This window comes from Rhinoraja longicauda, chromosome 13 (assembly GCF_053455715.1).
Source record: "Rhinoraja longicauda isolate Sanriku21f chromosome 13, sRhiLon1.1, whole genome shotgun sequence".
NCBI lineage: Eukaryota > Metazoa > Chordata > Chondrichthyes > Rajiformes > Arhynchobatidae > Rhinoraja > Rhinoraja longicauda.
The window spans coordinates 18,682,886-18,700,926 of NC_135965.1; the positions used below are offsets into that span (position 1 = coordinate 18,682,886).

The 18,041-nt window shown below is 41.9% G+C and overlaps 1 protein-coding gene across 1 annotated transcript in view; it reads left to right on the forward strand.

The window, feature by feature from the left end:
- The first annotated feature begins 2,079 nt into the window (after positions 1-2,079).
- tsc22d2 (TSC22 domain family 2) overlaps positions 2,080-18,041 on the forward strand; it is an 80,857-nt gene continuing 64,895 nt past the window's right edge. The window contains exon 1 of the mRNA XM_078410457.1: positions 2,080-5,026. Within this exon, the coding sequence (XP_078266583.1) occupies positions 3,186-5,026 (1,841 nt within the window). The 5' untranslated portion in view covers positions 2,080-3,185. The remainder of the gene's footprint in view (positions 5,027-18,041) is intronic.

Below are 18,041 nucleotides of genomic sequence, written 5' to 3' on the forward strand. Positions count from 1 at the left end.
GACGATGCCATCGCCCTGGCCCTACACTCATCCCGGGAACACCTGGATAAGAGAGACACATACGTCAGACTCCTATTCAGAAACTACAACTCTGCCTCTAACACCAAGCTCATCACCAAACCTGCGGGACTTGGAGTCAGCACTCATCTCTGCAACTGGATCCTTGAACCCCTGACCAATAGACCCCAATCAGTGAGAATAGGGGACAAATCTTCCTCAACGGTAATCCTCAACACTGGTGCTCCGCAAAGATGCATTTTCATCCCTCTTCTTTTCTCCTTCTACACTCATGACTGTGCAGCTATGTACAAATGTAATTCAATTTATAAATTTGCAGACGACACCAACATTGTGGGCTGGGTATCATATAATGATGAGACGGAGCACAGGAAGGTGATTGAGAACCTCGTGACCTGGAGTCGAGACAACAACCTTTCTCTCAATTTTAGCAAGACAAAGGAGATAGTGTTTGACTTCAGGAAGCGAAGCGGTACACATAACCTGGTTTGCAGTGATGGTGCCGAAGTAGAGATGGTTGAAAGATTCAAATTCCTCAGAGTAAATATCACCAACAACTTCTCCTGGGCCACCCATATTGAAGCAATAGCCGAGAAAGCACACCAACACCGCTTCTTCCTTAGAAGGCTCAGGAAGTTCGGCATGTCCCCAACCACTCTCACCAACTACTACTGATCCGCTGTAGAAAGCATTTTATCGTGATGCATCATAGCATGATTTGGGAATAGCTCCATCCAAGTTTTGCAGAGAATTGTGCACACATCCCAAACCATCAAACAAACCAATTTCTTTTCCATTGACTCTATTTAGACCTCATGTTGCCTCGGCTAGGCCACCAGCATAATCAAGGACGAGTTGAACCCTGGCCACTCCCTCTTTCCCCCTCTCCCATTGGGCAAAAGTTATAGAAGTGTCAGTTATAGAAGATTCAGGGACAGTTTCTTCCCAGCAGTTATCAAGCAACTGAACCGTCCTAGCACAACTAGAGAGCAGTCCTGAACTACTATTTATCTTATTGGAGACCCTCAGACTATCTTTGATTAGATTTTACTAAACCTTATTCATGTTATTCCCTTGATCATGTATCTGTTCATTTTGAATGACTCGATTTCAATCATGTATTGTCTTTCCACTGACTGGTTAGCATCCAACAAAAGTTTTTCACTGTACCTTGGTGCGTGACAATAAACTAAATTCAAGTAGATGTCTCAAACTCGACGCATTGGACCTAGTGGGCTGTTCTGTACATTTTGTACCAATGAGGGGGATTGACAAGGGGGATACTGAGAGCTTGTTTTTTTTGGCCTGAGAAACGAGACTCGAGGTATTGTCTCAGGATAAAGGATCAGATATTTTGAATTGAGGTCAGGTGGAATTTCATCATCAGACTGTTGCGAATCTAAGGCCCAGAAGGTTGTGGGTATATTCCAGGCTAAGATTGATGGCAGAGGGAGTAGGTGGGAGAGTGAAGTTTAGTTTAGTTTGCAGAAGCCCATAAATTGCGGAAGCCCATAAGCCTGCCTCTTTGGAGAGGTCAAAGCCTCAGAATTAAAGGGCGCTCTTTTAGTAAGGAGGTGAGGAGGAACTTCTTTAGTCAGAGGGTTCTTAATCTGTGGAACCCATTGCCACAGATAGCTGTGGAGGCCAAGTCAGTGAATATTTTTAAGAGCGGGTGTCAAGGGTTATGGGGAGAAGGCAGGAACATAGGATTAGGAGGCAGAGACAGCAATGATTGAATGGCGGAGTGGACTCGATGGGCCGAATGGCCTAATTCTACTCTTATAACTTGTGAGACCAATTTCACCATTGAAACCTGGTACACGTGGAGCAGGGATTGACACAGTGATTGACGTGCGGGGGGGGCGAGGCGGGCAGGGGAGCATGCGCGATGACGTCAAGGGACGGCGTGTGGCGAGGTGGGACCAAGGAGCGTTCGCGGTGACGTCAGAGACGGGGCGGGACCAGGGAGCGTTCGCGGTGACGTCAGGGGGCGGCGCGAAGGCGGGGTTAGCGCCATACGCGGTGACGTCAGGGCGGCGTCGGGGACGCTCCCAGGGTGCCGCGCGGGAGGCTGCGAGCCATCTTGCAGTGAGGGGGGACAGAGGGCGGGAGGAGAGGCGAATTGAGTCGGTGGCCGCTTTTTCCCCCCCCACCCCCCCTTCTTTTGCTGAGCCGAGGAGACCGACAGGGACGGAGAGAGCGAGAGAACGGGGAGGGTGCCCACGTTCATAAATAACTAAGCGATCTACGTCCCTTCCTTCCCCCACCTCCCTCGCATCCCCGGTTTGTGCAGCAGAGGCGGCCGGGAGAGGAGAGGAGAGGAGAGGGGAGGGAGGGGGTCCGTAGTCCGAGTGTGGCCCAGGTCCCCTCTGAAGGCCCCGGCCCCGAGTAGGGAGCTTCTCTCCCTGTCCCCGATCCCCGGCGCTTTCGCACGGCGGACCATGGCATCGCTCGGCTGCTCCGGCTAGTCAAGGGAAAAGCCAGGCCCGGACCTCTCTCCCCAGGCAGCGGGGACCCGAGCTCCCCTGCCCGGGGTAGGAGGAGGAAGCAGAGCAGAGGAGGAGGAGGGAGGTGGTGGCTGGGGGAGCAAGGCAAGGCGGGCGACTCAGCTGCAGGCAAGAAGAGGTAGATCGAGTGAGGGTAGAGGCGACTTAATTCCCCCCTCCTTCCCTTGGGCAGGACTGTGCTCCCTCCCTCGGAGGGCAGAGTAGGACCAGGGGAGGGGATAGAGTTTCCAGCGGGGGGAGCCCTGGCCCCCGCAACACTGACTGCGATGGTGAGTCGCCGTGACTGACGAACGGACGGCCTTAAGTCCTCTTCACTGCAAGCAAAGTAGAGCCTGCAACCTCTCGCCCAGGTCGGAGCTGAAGCCAACAAGCAGCAGACATGGACTGTGGCGGCGTGTGAGAACAAGAAGGGGTATTTAAGCGCACACATACCCGCAGGACAACTGACAAACTATTGAAAGGTCTATTTGGCCGTTATTATTTTTGCCTCGCTTCACTTGGGATATTTCCACCGCGACGTGAACATGGTCTTTCTAACTGCCTTATAAAGGTCTTTTTTAAAACATCAGTTAAAGAAAAGACGACGAACTTTGAGGGGAGAACGAGGAGGTGAAGAGAGCGACCTTGCGGCACCTCTACGGATATTTAGTTCGCTCCAAGATGCCGGTTAAAAAGAAAAGCGGTTTCCAGATCACCAGCGTGACCACGGCTCAAGTGGCGGCCAACAGCATCACCGAGGACACTGAGAGCCTGGAAGACCCGGACGAGTCCCGCACCGAGGACATCTCCTCCGAGATCTTCGACGTGTCGTCCCGGACCACAGACTACGAGCACGCCGAAGTGTGCGACCGCAGCTCGTCCGACGAGACCCTCAACAACGTGGGCGAAGCGGACACCCCCGGGGCGCTCTCCCCTAACATTCCTCACGACCGTGAAGGCTTCGGAGGCCGGCTCCCCGGGACGGGGACGGGAGGTGGAGGTACAGTTACCCAGGTCCCCGGGAATGCACCGGGAGCCACGCTGCCCGCATCCGCATCGGTCAGCTGTACCTCCACCGGAGGGGTGGCCATGCAACCGGCGGTGGCCTGTACATCTCGTTTCAGGGTCATCAAGTTGGACCATGGCTCCGGCGAGCCTTTTCGCAGGGGCCGGTGGACTTGCACCGAGTTTTACGACCGAGATTCGGACGGCACGATGCTGGCGAGGTCGGCCGACACTATCAGGCACAACAGCAGCAGCAGCACAGCTTCGGAGCAACAGTGTGCCGACAGGGACAGTGGGTTAGGAGCCACGGCCAGCTCTGTTCAGTCCGTGCATGGCACTGACTCCCTGGCTGATACTTCCATCAACGCCACGGTAACGCAGTTAGCTCAGACGGATGTGATCAACCAAAGTTTCGTGAAGGGCCAGCAGTCCATCTGCGGGCTTACAGTGACTCAAGCTGCTTCCGGCACTCAAATCTATACTTCTGTGGGTGCTCAGCAACAGAAATCGCAGAGCAATTTGGGGCAGCACAATGTTCTGCAAACGGGGATTAATGGCATGGCCATTCATACAGCCAGTACATCCACCTCGCAGACTAATGTAGCTGCTAATGTTCATGCTTCGCAGAGTCAGCAGTTTCAGTTTTCTCCAATTCCACATTTACTGCCATCTCAGTCCGCTGTTCCAAACAGCCACATGGAATATATGCACCATTTGCCGGCCATGCAGGGTCTGGGAACCATACAGCAATCTTCACCAGGTACAGTAATTCAGAACACTGCAGCTATGAGCCTTCCTACTGGTCAAGTGACGAGTCAGGGTCCTTCGCCAGTGATACAGTCACCTGCCAGTGGAGTGCAGGTTATGGGTATGCCAGCCCAGAGCAATGACTTGGACGGTCAGAGTGGGCAAGGGAAGCAAAATACTCGGCCGGGTCCTACGAAAGGTCTGATCTTACAACAACAAACTTTGGGGTCATCGGGTGTGCAACAACATTTAACCCAACAGCATCAAGCTCTGGGTCCACTGTCTGGAATGGTCAGTCAGGTACCTGGCTTGTCCAGTGTGGCTGTTGGCATTCAAAATGTGCCTAGTACTGGTGTTTCAAGTGTGCCTGCTGTGGTGCCTAATGTATCTGCTACGTCTGTTACTATGCCAAGTGTTCCAACAACAGTGGTTCAATCCCAGCAAAGAACTCAGACACCAATGACTGGGAGTACTGGCCTAATACAATCTGGGCTTCCTCCTCTCATGCAAGGTTCAATCAACTTATCTTCGATCGTGTCACAGACCAACTTGTTTCACACACAGCAAGGTACAGGCCACCTGGAAGAGAGACGGAATTCCGAGCAGCTTGTGTCTCAGACTTCTCAGTCTGCTGAAAGCAAGTCCTCCATGAAGCCTCTTATTCCTGAAATTCTTGGTAACCCTTTGAATTTGCAAGTGGCCAGCCCAATGAACAGCCTCACAAATGCTGTGTTCTCAATACCAATACAAATCGATGGAGATGAAGACAGGTATGGTTGTATATTATTCACTGAATGTACACTTGTTCTTATTGGATCAATGTACTGTATTCTAATATTGAAATGGGGCGCCATTTATAAACATTTTTTTTTTAACCTGGTGTCAGTGCTGGGTTGTGGGTTTAAGAATAGACTGCTGGAGTAACTCAGCAGGTCAGACGGCATCTCTGGAGAAAAAGGATGGGTAACATTTCGGGTCGGGACCCTTCTTCAAACCTCCTGCATCCTTTTTCTCCAGAGATGCTGCCTGACCTGCTGAGTTACTCCATTACCTTTTGTGTCTATCTTTGGCATAAACCAGCATCTGCAGTTCCTTACTTCTGCTGTGGTTTTAAGAAAACCGGTTCTTCAATAGGTTATTCGGCAATACTTGATGTTACCCTGGACAGTATGCGTGGACGGATTATTTGACTCTAGTAGCCCTCAGCTGAGCTGAATTTTCCAGCACGGAATATTGAATAGCCCACAGAAGTGTGAATGCTTTGATTTTCCTTTGGGAAAGCTGAGGCAAATTTAGTAACATATTTACTGCCACCTGATTGACAGCAAACTCAAGCGTTCAAAGATAACTGTTCTGAAATGAACTAACAGCTTTTGTGCATGTGTTGATTGACGAGATGTCCAGGAAATTGATGATGACAATGAGTCTTGCCTAATGGCCCACCTTTTGGGACTGATATCAGATGGTCTACATGAGCAGGTGCTAGACTCTTCCAGAGCCAAGTCCAACTCCATGTATGGTTTGAAATTGCATGGCTCGTTCAGTAGACTTTAAAAAAAAAACCTTTCTTCATTTGTGGAGGGAATAAATCACCTCAAATGTTACTGTAATTTTGTAGATTGAAATATTTAAACTTTGATCCATTATAGAAGTATATATACTGTATTATAACCATGTTTATGGTTAGCGGTCCACTTGCATCAATCAGCCTTTGTTTCACAAAATGCTGGAGTAACTCGGCAGATCAGGCAGCATCTCAGGAGAGAGGGAATGGGTGATGTTTCGGGTCGATACCCTTCAGTCTGAAGAAGGGTCTCGACCCGAAACGTTACCCATTCCTTCTCTCCGGAGATGCTGCCTGACCTGCTGAGTTACTCCAGCATGTTGTGAAATAAATACCCTCGATTTGTACCAGCATCTGCAGTTATTTTCTTACTCAAAAAAGCCTTTGCATCTACGAGGCATACTTAAACAACTCAGCATGCAGCGATTTTTTTAACAATAACAATTTCAAATTAATTAGGCTGATTTCAAATATAGACTGAGCTGTAGCTTACTAATTGAGCAACTCACAATATGGCAATAATCTGATCTTATGTTCTATATATTATTCTTCATCGAAGTGTCACTATTGATTTTGGTTTAGTTTCTTGATTACCAATTAGAAATCAGGGCCTGTTAATTGTCATGGTTATGTTTTGCTGGAAAGCAAGATAATTTAATCCATGTTGTGCACTATTTTAATCCATGGTGTGTAATTATAAGTTTCATCTTGAGCATTTTTCTCCTTTGTATGGCAGGGGCAGGGACAAATGGCTTTAAAAATTGTTCATTATGGTATGGGAAACAATGTAGGCAGGAAACTTTTGATCTGATGCGGCAATCATTTATAAAGCTTGCAGTAATCAAGCACTCAAATCTGCAGTAAAAGGATGATATTCTTTGCAAGTTGTTTTATTCTTTGCCCATTGCTTAAATTCATTTTTATGATGTTAGAATATTTGTAACACCATTTCTTATGGGTTGGGTTTGAATAAAGACACATTTTCCTTCCTTAACCAGACACTGAGCTTCAGGCTTGGATATCCTTAAGATAATACAGTGCCCTCCATAATGTTTGGGACAAAGACCCATCATTTTTTAATTTGCCTCTGTACTCCACAATTTGAGATTTGTAATAGAAAAAATCTGATTTTAATAAAGGCCATTTTCATACATTTTGGTTTCACCATTTTCATACATTTTGGTTTCACCACCTATTTCAGGGCACCAGAATGTTTGGGATACAGCAATGCATATAAATGAAAGTAGTCATGTTTAGTATTTTGTTGCATATCCTTTGCATGCAATGACTGCTTGAAGTCTGCGATTCATGGACAAAACTAGTTGCTGGGTGTCTTCTCTGGTGATGCTCTGCCAGGCCTGTATTGTAGCCATCTTTAGCTTATGCTTGTTTTGGGGGCTAGTCCCCTTCAGTTTTCTCTTCAGCATGTGAAAGGCATGCCGGCCAATGAGTTTTGAGGCATTTGTTTGAACTTGAGCAGATAGGATGAGTCTGTACACATCAGTCTGAAGAAGGCTCTCGACCCGAAATGTCGCCCATTCCTTCTCTCCTGAGATGCTGCCTGACCTGCTGAGTTACTCCAGCATTTTGTGAATAAATACCTCAGAATTCATTATGCTACTACCATCAGCAGTTGTATCATCAATGAAGATAAGTGAGCCAGAACCTTTAACAGCCATACATGCCCAGGCCATAACACCCCCACCACCGTGTTTTACAGATCAGGTGGTGTGCTTTAGATCTTGGGAAGTTCCTTCTCTCCTCCGTACTTTGCTCTTGCCATCACTCTGATACAAGTTAATCTTCGTCTCATCTCTCCACAAGATGTTTTTCCAGGGCTATGGTTGCTCTTTTAAGTACTTCTTGGCAAACTGGAATCTAGCCATCCTATTTTTTTGCGGCTAACCAGTGGTTTGTATCCTGCTCTGCATTTCTGTTCGTGAAGTCTTCTGTGGACAGTGGTCATTGACAAATCCACACCTGACTCCCGAAGAGTGTTTCTGATCTGTTGGACAGGTGTTTTTTTTCTTCTCTTTATTATAGAGAGAATTCTTCTGTCATCAGCTGTGGAGGTCTTCCTTGGCCTGCCAGTCCCTTTGCGATTATAAGCTCACCAGTGCTACTTCTTAATGATGTTCCAAACAGTTGATATTGGTAAGCCTAATGTTTGGCTGGTGCCTCTAACAGTTTTATTCTTTCTTAGTCTCATGGCTTCATTGACTTTCATTGGCACAACTTTGGTTGATAAACAGAAATAAAAGTTTCCAAAGGTGATGAAAAGACTGGAGGAAAGTCTGGGTGCTGAGAGCTCTCTTATACCTGCCTTAAGGAGGCAATTAAATACACCTGAGCAATTACATCGGTGAAGCCTTGTGTCCCAAACATTATGGTGCCCTGAAATGGGGAGACTATGTAAAAACACAGCTGTAATTTCTGCATGGTGAAACCAAAATATATAAAAATGGCCTTTGTTAAAATCCGTCACTGTGCACTTTAACCACATGTGATTTTTTCTATTACAAATCCCATTGTGGAGTACAGAGGCAAATAAATAAATGATGGGTCTTTGTCCCAAACAATATGGAGGGCACTGTTTATGTACCAATACACCAAGTAGCCTCTAGATGCTCAAATTAAATTTCATACTGTTGGCATTTGGTAAAATAGAAAATGTAGTACTGCCCAGAAATACTATGTATGCTTTAAAAAATCAAAAGTGGCCATTTCCACAGCCAAACATGAGAAAAGCAAATGGAGTAAAATATTCCACATTGACATCCTTTAGCTTCACATTTAAAGCTAATCTTTAGTTTGGAATTTCCTTTTGACTCATTCATTTTGTAATGAGTATGTTCTCAATGCACAGCCAGCATGCTGTTGGGTTACCAGCTGTGGTTACCTACTTTTAGTGCCTCCAAATGAGGTGTTGGCTTTCAGCGCCACTGCTGTTTCTGCATGCAGAGAAATCTGACATAGTTTTAACAGACCTCCATAATTAACTAACTGGCTTAGGAGCAGTATTATTTCCAGAGAGAAATTGTACTTTGACCACCGAAGCTGATTCAAATCAGGATGAGCCAGTGAAGGGCAAACTTCAGTTGCATCAGATATGTCTGATGTGAGATAGTACTGGATATCAAATACCTATGAAAGTGAAAAGAATTGATAATCATTGGTCTGTGATCTTGTGACCTAGTTAAGCTACATATTGATATGGCTGTCTGCAAGCATTAAAAAAAAAAAATTGTGTAGATCTGGCACCTTAGCTTTTTTACCTGTACATATTGGAAGGAAATAATTAATGGTATTGTGCTTCATTGAGTGTATCTTGTGCCTTTTTAAATTTAGTAATTACTTTGTATTGTCTTCAAAGCTCTTCAGTGTTGGTTTAAAGCTGAAACAATGACTGATAATTGAAGAATTAACTAATTAATTAATTGTCTAGTAAGGTATTGTGTGCGATGGTTTGAAATGTCCCAGGTCTCAAGTCCTTTTCGTTTACTCAATTTTTGGAATGTGGGTGTTTCTGGCAAGTTATGCATTTATTGCCCATCCCTTTGAAACTGCTGCCGAGCCACTGCAGACCTCATAAAAGTGCTCCACAGTGTGCTACTTGAACATTTCCTGCGCTTAAACTGTGACGATGAAGAAATTATAAAGTTTCCATTGTCATTTTTTTGTGGAACTAAAAGACAAACGGTGGTAATGGTGGGCCCATGCACTTGCTGCCCATGTTTTCACTGTGGTGGAGGTTGAGATTTGGGTAACGTAGGCAGGTAAATGGAGTGTAAGAAAATAACTGCAGATGCTGGTACAAATCAAAGGTATTTATTCACAAAATGCTGGAGTAACTCAGCAGGTCAGGCAGCATCTCAGGAGAGAAGGAAAGGAACAAATTTGTAGTGCTGAATAGAATGGGAGCCGAATAAGCTTGTTGCTTATTTTTTTGAAGACTGGTTGTTAGTTATTCCTCTGGAATTCTTGGGTGTTCTTTGATAACACCAGTAATGGAGTACTTTCACAAGTCCATGTGACTTTTTGTCTCTGCTGTTAAATATCCAAACATGTTTGAGACTAATGGAAGTTTTGACCATTTAATATCTCACAGCACAGCCTAGTGTGAACTTTACAATATCATCAAAAGACGGTAAATAAGCAGGCAACCAAGTTGCATCAAAACTATCAACGCAGTCAGTTTACTGAACAGGCCACATTTTGTTTTTATTGATAGATTCCTTTCACATAAATTTGTTAAATGTATATGGTAAAGGTATGTTAATTTACTGAGAATGGGAAGGGGAAATTGAAGAACCTGATTTTTGTTTGATTAAGTTCATGTGTTGAGATTGCACGGACACTTCCTGTTTTCGGACAGGAATTTTTGGATAAAATACTGTGTTTCTGTTTTGTGAATACTGAAGGTCATGTGCTAAGTATCTCTAATGCAAGAGCCATTCATTGATGAATCCTGGCTAATATTTCCCTTGCTGTTACTTTTTCTGAAATGGAAACAACTTCATATCTTGGATGTGGTGCAAAGAAGTGTTTGTATTTTGTGGCTTGAGATGATATAATATACAAAAGAGGCTTTAAAATGTTTTAAATGTAATATTTTAATTCACTTGAACTAATTTACAGATGCTCTGAATGTATGCATTCTTTATTGGGTTTCTCTGAATCATTTTTTTCCAATTATGAAATGTATGGACCAATGGATGGATGCTATCAGCTGGCACATAACAGCAAATTGGAATAAGCACATGGTGCAGATTTTAGAGTTAATTAACCTTCGTCAACTCTGGGCTGCATTCCAGGATCACATTGCATGGTTGCAATTGTGAACTCTCACTGCAACAAATGTAGAGGGTTCTCGGAAATTGGCGACCTATTTATATCTTGCAGTTAGAAGTTACTAGGTGGTGCAGTTCCTATAAATTGCCACCAATAACGTACAAAATACACTAAAGCAAAAGCTTACAGTTTTTAAAGGTAGGGTGGCTTTCTTCCGTGATGAGTTGATTAAAGGCTTCCAGGCAGTATTTGAAAGAAAGAATGTAAACATTAATGTGTACTCGTAAAGAATCTGCATCTAATCTTGGATAGCAATCTTGTGAATAGCAGCATAGAATTGTGGTGATAAATTCATCGGGAAATCTTAGTACTGGTTCCAGCTTTCTCTTCCCACAGCTCAATTCCACTGTTGAGTTTTCTTCCCCCAGTTGCTGACTCATGCTTTGCTGCTTTTTTCCCCCCCAAGGTGCTCCCAGCTCTGATTCAGCTGTTCTATGTCACAAAAATGGTGAATGTCATCTGACTATTTTACAGGGGTCAGCATTGTTGCGCTTGAGCCTCTTTACAACATTCACCTAAATAGTGAAAGGCCTGAATAGAGTGGATGCGAAGAGTATGTTTCCATTAGTGGGAGAGTTTAGGACCAGAGGGCATAGCCTCAGAATAAAAGGGCGTACCTTTAGAAAGAAGACGAGGATGAATTAATTTAGAGGGTGGTGAATCTGTGGAATTCATTCCCACAGAATGTGGAGGCCAAGTCAACGGGTATTTTTACGTTGGAGATTGACAGATTCTTGATTAGTAAGGGTGACAACGGTAAAAGGAAGAAGGCAAGAGAATGGGGTTGAGAGGGAATGATAGATCAGCCATGTTTGAATGGCGGAATAGACTCAATGGGCCGAATAACCTACTTCTCCTATGACATGAGCTAATTGTTTTGACAAATGATTTCCAGACAACAGTTGTAGAATTGATTTGGCTCATATTAACTTGGGCACTGGAATGAGGTTGCCTTATGTAAATCTGAGCTTTTTTTTGCACTAGATAAGTTCTGGGTAGTATTTTAATGCATAACAAATATAGTGTAGAAATTAATGACATGCAGTCTTCTGTGATGGTGTGAATTTCCTTAAAATGTGTGTGGCTGTTTCAGTTACAAGGTCTTCAAAATCTATAATATACAAGTGAGCCTTTTTCAACAAATGATCCTGCAAATAATTATGGCGATCCTTTGGAAATGTGCAGTTGCAGTAAAATGTGTGTCTGCTCTCTATATTGTATAAGGTCTATATTTTGCTCTCTAGCTGTCTGAAATATTTTTACTTGCACTATTTCCAGTTGTTGCTAGAAAATCGTTTGTAATAGCCTTTTCCCTGTACACGAAGCTTTGGTATTCCACGAGGATCTTTCTATGACATCCTCCAATTTGCATGCAGCTCCTCAGCAACATTACTTCCATCTTGTCACCATCTTCTGCCTTGACCTTCACTTGCTATCTCCAAAATGTCTCTTTGCTTGTCTAAAATCTAATACCAAGTGAACAGAAATTACTACCAATGAAAACTGGAAAGACCAAAGCCATCTTGTTTTGGTCAATTTCCCAGCTGACATCATGGAAAATATTCACACTTCACTGAACAATACTTTAAACAATCTCTGTGATGGCTCACATTTCCATATCATCGTTAAGACTGACTTCATAGCATCAATTAACATCTGTTTCAATGCATCCGCTGTTGAAACCTTGAACTGTCCCTTTGTAACTGCCAGGGTTATTCAAAAGAGTTCTTATTTCGGGTCCCATTTTCATGGGACCTAAGTTTACAAAGGCATGAGACTGCAGACGTTGGAAACTATAGCAGAAAACAAACTGCTGGAGGAACTCAGCAGGCCAGACCTGAAGCATCGAGCAAAAAAACTAACTGCTTGGGGAAATGGTCCAGATAAAGGGTTTCAATCTAAATTGTAGAATGCCCATTTCCCTCCACGTATGCTTCCTGACCCACTACGTTTCTCCCAAATGGTTTTTTTTGCTTCCATTTTCAAGCGTTCTGCTTGAGACCAAAGCAAGAGGTGCCCATCTATCAGCCTGTGCTAGCTGATCTGCTTCTGCCTTCATTTGACAAATGCCTAATTTCTGAAGTTCTCATTTTTGTTTTCAAATCCCTTCTCTATAATCTCCATGAACTCTGTCACTCAAGGTACCCATGCTGCTGCATTTCTGGCTGCTTAAGTATTTTTTTTCTTTAAATTGTATCTCAGTAGCTGAAATTCCTTACCCAAGTACCTTTGCTGTTCTGCCTCTCCACTGTTTCAAGGTTCGCTTTGAAACCAACATTTTCAATTTGGCTTTTTTTCACCCTGATACCTCAAGTTTGATTGTATTTCTACAGATATATAGTAGGATTATTTGCTATGTAGAAGGGACTTTACAACTACAGATATAAATAAAATGATGTTTCTTCTTTGATTTCATCAGTTATTGACTTAAAAATGAAATTCTAAGTTCCAAAGCGATGTTCCATCTTTGCTTTCATCATAATTATTGACTTAAAAACATATTTTTCCTCAAAAGTTACACGGAATTCTAAGTTCCAATTCTGAGGGCCTTTGTTGGAAACCTTGGTATGAGACGACACGTTTTGCAAGGTTGCCCGTTTTCCCTCAAATTTAGTTTTAAGTGGGTACCAGGGTGTCACCTGTTTTTGTTACTTTTGTAACTAACTAATGCTAGTTTTGTCAGTACATTAGTGCTGCTGCCTCAAAGGCTGTTCTTCAGAACTGAGGACATGGCCACTTGGTGGTGAATTTGGAATATCAGCAGAAGGTAAAAACAATTTTGATCTGCACATTCGGCAGCTGTTCTTGAGACATTTGGTGCACAAGGTTGAAGATAAAAGACGACTTAAGCAGGGCAGCATGTGGAAGGGGAGACGATACAAAGGAATTGTACGGTTGGGGTTCAAGAGGTAGTGATTTTGAGAGCGTTGTAGAGCGCTTCACTGTTATTGATGACACCAATACATTTAATGGACTTGAGATCTTGTGGTGGACATCACTAGAGACAGCGGAAGTTGGCAAGTAAGAATAATTACAGAAAGGGTTGGAATGTATTTGAGAATTTTCATTGGATTAACCTATTGTACAATTTGATTTGTTGTAATTGATGCAAAGAACAACATGCACAACACCAAAAAGGATGATAAAAGCTTGGTTTTGTCTCTGATATTACCCTGCTTTGAACAGCAAATGCCTTGCAATGATTATTTTATCTTCTGGGCATTGCCAGGGAATTTGATATTTAAAATTTGACAATGAAGATTAAAGACTGCTTTCATGAACTGATTTGTAGCAAAAACTTATTTGCTCTGACTGCATCAAAGAATTGTGGAGCAATCTGAATTATTAATCTAAGCAAGTCTGTTCTGGAATAGGACATATTAATCTCAATTGTTTGTTAATGTTTGTACAATTGCTCGTCCATCTGAATGTAGTCGGCGTGTATTAGCTGCACTGTTGTATCTGGGAAAAAGTTGAAAAGCATTTGTGCAGATGCTTCCAAAGTGGAAATGGCACCCAGAAATTTCAATTATTGTGTTCTGCATATTTTGATGAACTACTCAAAGCTCAAGATGAGGGATGAAAAAGGGCAGGTAGACGTTTGCTAATTGATCAGTTTGATTGAAAACAATTCCTTGCATATAGCTGCTTCAAACTATATCCAAAATGGCATTGGAATATGTTTTTAAAAGTTGTTAAATAAATCCTCGGTTAATGTTATTTCATGCAGACATGAGGAATATGCTTCATTTTGCTGCAGAAGATATAGAACATAAAACACAATAGTATAGCATAAGAAAAGCCTATCAGCCCACAATATCTGTGCTAATGCAAAGACCATTTCTCGTCTCCCCTCACATAATCCATCTCTATGTTGTGAGTCAGTGTTACAAAATGTAGTAAGTTCAAACAATTGTATTACTCTTAAACTTAGTTGAATTTGAATTTGAAGTTAATATGAAGCCATATTTGATTTTGCTATGTATGTCATTTGTCAGGTTCATTTGTAATTATTTTTATTGCTCTGTTACCTGAAGCAATTCGGATATAGAACTTATTCCTCAGGCTAGAATTTCTAAGATCTTTTTTTCTTTGTACTTCACCAGATATATCAGTACTTAAACATTGTATTTTTTTGCTTGATGCCATTTTGCATTAGTTGCTTGCCTGTTCAATAGTCTGGATTCATAAACCAATCCACATTTGAAGTAGGATTTCCCAGTGATAGAATTTAGAATATTGGACTGTCACTGTTAGGGTAATTTAAATTTAAAATAATTGTCATACAGTCATTAGATATGTGAAACATACAATCTCAGTGTCTGAACAGTTGTCCAGGTAACCAGTTTGGTGCCTGGGTATGGTCTGGATTTCGTTGATCATTCATTTTAAAATCAGTACCACGTGTTGAACTATACCTGGTACTGCTGTGAGGTATTTGGCGTCAAGCTGTAAAAGGTGTTAAAATTCAAGTTGCCGGCACTGTAGTGATTTCGTCCCTTTCTGGGCCTGTTCTGTTCCTGCTCATTTATTGCATTTCTGCTCAGATATTGTGCAGTACCTAGAATGACAATTGGGTGAAAGATTAATTTGCTACTATAGTTAGTTTCTTAAAAGTATTTTCAGAATTACACAAGGTCACAGCAGCTTTTCAGTGTTAGGAGGCGATTTAAATGAGCTTTTACATTTTGGCTTGTTGAATTCAAAATTGGGGATCGTTAACTCAGAGCAAGTATGTAGTTTATTTTATTGAATGTTTAAATCATGGAGGTGTTTACTGAGCAGCCAACTTCATGTTTTATTTGCTCAGAGTCAAATAAGAAAGCTCTTCATGTGCAGAACAATAATTTAGTTAATTCTTTTGGAATTGTTATAAACACATTTTACTGGTTGGTTATCATTGCAAATAAGGTGTTAAACGTTTGTTGCAAAGTCTGATTTTGCTATTGAAGTTGATTTTTTTTTTTTTGCCTTCAGTTGAATATGGGCAGATTGTCTTTTGAAGTTGGATTTTAACACTCGTTTTTTTGGTAATTGATGGAACTATCTGGAGCGTAGAAGTTAAATAACTCTGCAAAGTTTCTCTAGGCTAGTGTATTTGCAAATCTTAAAGTAGAATTAAAGTTGAAGATAAATTATTACATCTGTGTTTTTATCCCTCACTGGTTGAATTTGGAAAAGATAAAAGTAGCAACTTGAATGGGAAAGAGGAAGAAATGACACAGCCCATCTGGCGCCAGGCTCAGAGTAAAAGTGAGTGCTTGGCAAGCAGTATAATTGCAATGCAATTTAAAGAATTCAGGGGTGTTGTGCTGTTATCTTGCATGTCACACTTGAGTGTAGTGTCTGACATGATTATCAGGATTCAAGGAGTGCATTTAAAGTCTAGATGTAGTGCTCTGGTGACAACTTGTATATTTTCTGGTGCCTTTGATGTAGCAACATCCCAAAATGCACCACATTAACATTATCAAAACATTTACACAGCCACTTAGAGGAATTGGGGAAAGGGCAAAAAGCATGGTGAAAAGAATAAGTTTTAAGCAGGATTTTAAGAAAGCAAAAGTCATATTAAAGTAGGTAATTGGCAGCTGAATACATGAATATGTCCAGTTGACCAATTACATTTAGTGATAGTCAAATGCCATTCGAAATGAGCATTCGAAACAGGAGCCAGTATAGAGTAACCCAAGTAGACTAATGAAATCTGAAGGGGATTTGGTACAAGTTAGGATACGGGCAGGTGAGTTTTGGATGTCCTCTGGTTTATGAAGGAAAACCCTTAAGCTCTTTAAAAAAATTGGATAATTTCATTCTTTGGTGGCCAATTGGTACCTTTAAAAAAAAATTTTAAAAACCCATTATATCTTTGATCAAATTGTGTAGGATAGCTAAATTTTATGACTCATAATTTCAAATAGTTTATGGAAAGAATTAATGCTTGAAATTCCAGTTTAAGGTGGTGAAGTCTATTTGGATGGAAGAATTTTTGTGGATGATTTAAGCCTTTCTTATCCACTGTTAGTTATCCAGTAAAAATTGTGAGATAATGCCTTACTTGGTTCAAGGTTTTCCCATGCTCTGCAGTACTCTCTGTGCCCTTCCTCCCTGTTGCTTCTGCAATGCAGCTTGAACTTGTATACTTTTTTTTTGCCTGTATTTTTGATGCTGCTTAAAACTGAAGCTTTGTTTTAATGAGGACTTTGTAGGTTGTCCAATCCAATGTAGTGTGAGGTAATTTCAATCTAAGATGTAATCCAATAAAGGAAAATTGTGAAGTATTTTCCCCGTCAATTATTACAAAATCTTAGGACATTTCAACATGCCCTTTTTGTTTTCAGTACGAATTTATGATTCTCCTATATGAAATCCACTGGAAATAAGTCTTACCAGTGTGGCAAAACCGGAAACGGTGGACATGAAACGTAATCCTGTCAATTAAATTGCCTCCGGATATTAATTAATCCTTGTTTTACACTCAGCCACTGTACATCTTTATACCACCCTTCTCCATTCTCAAATTAAGTAATCAGTAACCAAAATTGATAAATTATTCAGTGACTGTGCATTCCATTTTTAAAGACATTCAGCAAAAACATTTGAAATATGTAAGAACAACCATGCCAAGTAATATTCTTTCTTTCCACTGCACTACCAGATGGTACTTCCCAAGATGAGAAAATGGTGGCACAAATTTTTGAGTGACGTCCTGATTTGAGATGCAGAATGTTAGCTTGAAAGTCGCTGGTTTACTGGTCAGTTTTCCTGTCTTTTGGAAGAACCTTATTCAGTAGTTAAGATGAAAAATACTAAACATGGGTTAGAATTCTTCAGATGGCAATGTACATATACTGGATTACACTTTACTAATCATTATAGATTGATGCACCTATGGACGGAAAGGGAAGACTATAACATCTAAGATACATAAATGTTCTGGGTTTTTTTTCCTTGGTCCTGCTGAAGCTCCCTTTTGCATCTTTTAAAAATATCCCATTCTGCAGTATGGTTAAACCAAAGACCAATTTGTTTCTATGAAATGAGTGGTTATTTAAAATATCTAGGTATTTATATCTAGGTATTTAAACTTCAGCTGTCACCGGACCAATTGGTGGTTGAATCTCTCCACATAATGTCTTATTATACCTCTAAGTATTTTTCATGCATTGAATCAATACACAATAGGTGCAGGAGTAGGCCGTTTGGCCTTTTGAGCCAGCACCGCCATTCACTGTGATCATGACTGATCATCCATAATCTGTGCCTCGTTCCTGCCTTCTCCCCATATCCCTTGACTCTGCTATCTTTAAGAGCTCTATCTAACTCTCCTGAAAGCATCCAGAGATTCACATTGAGGTCCCAGAAAAACT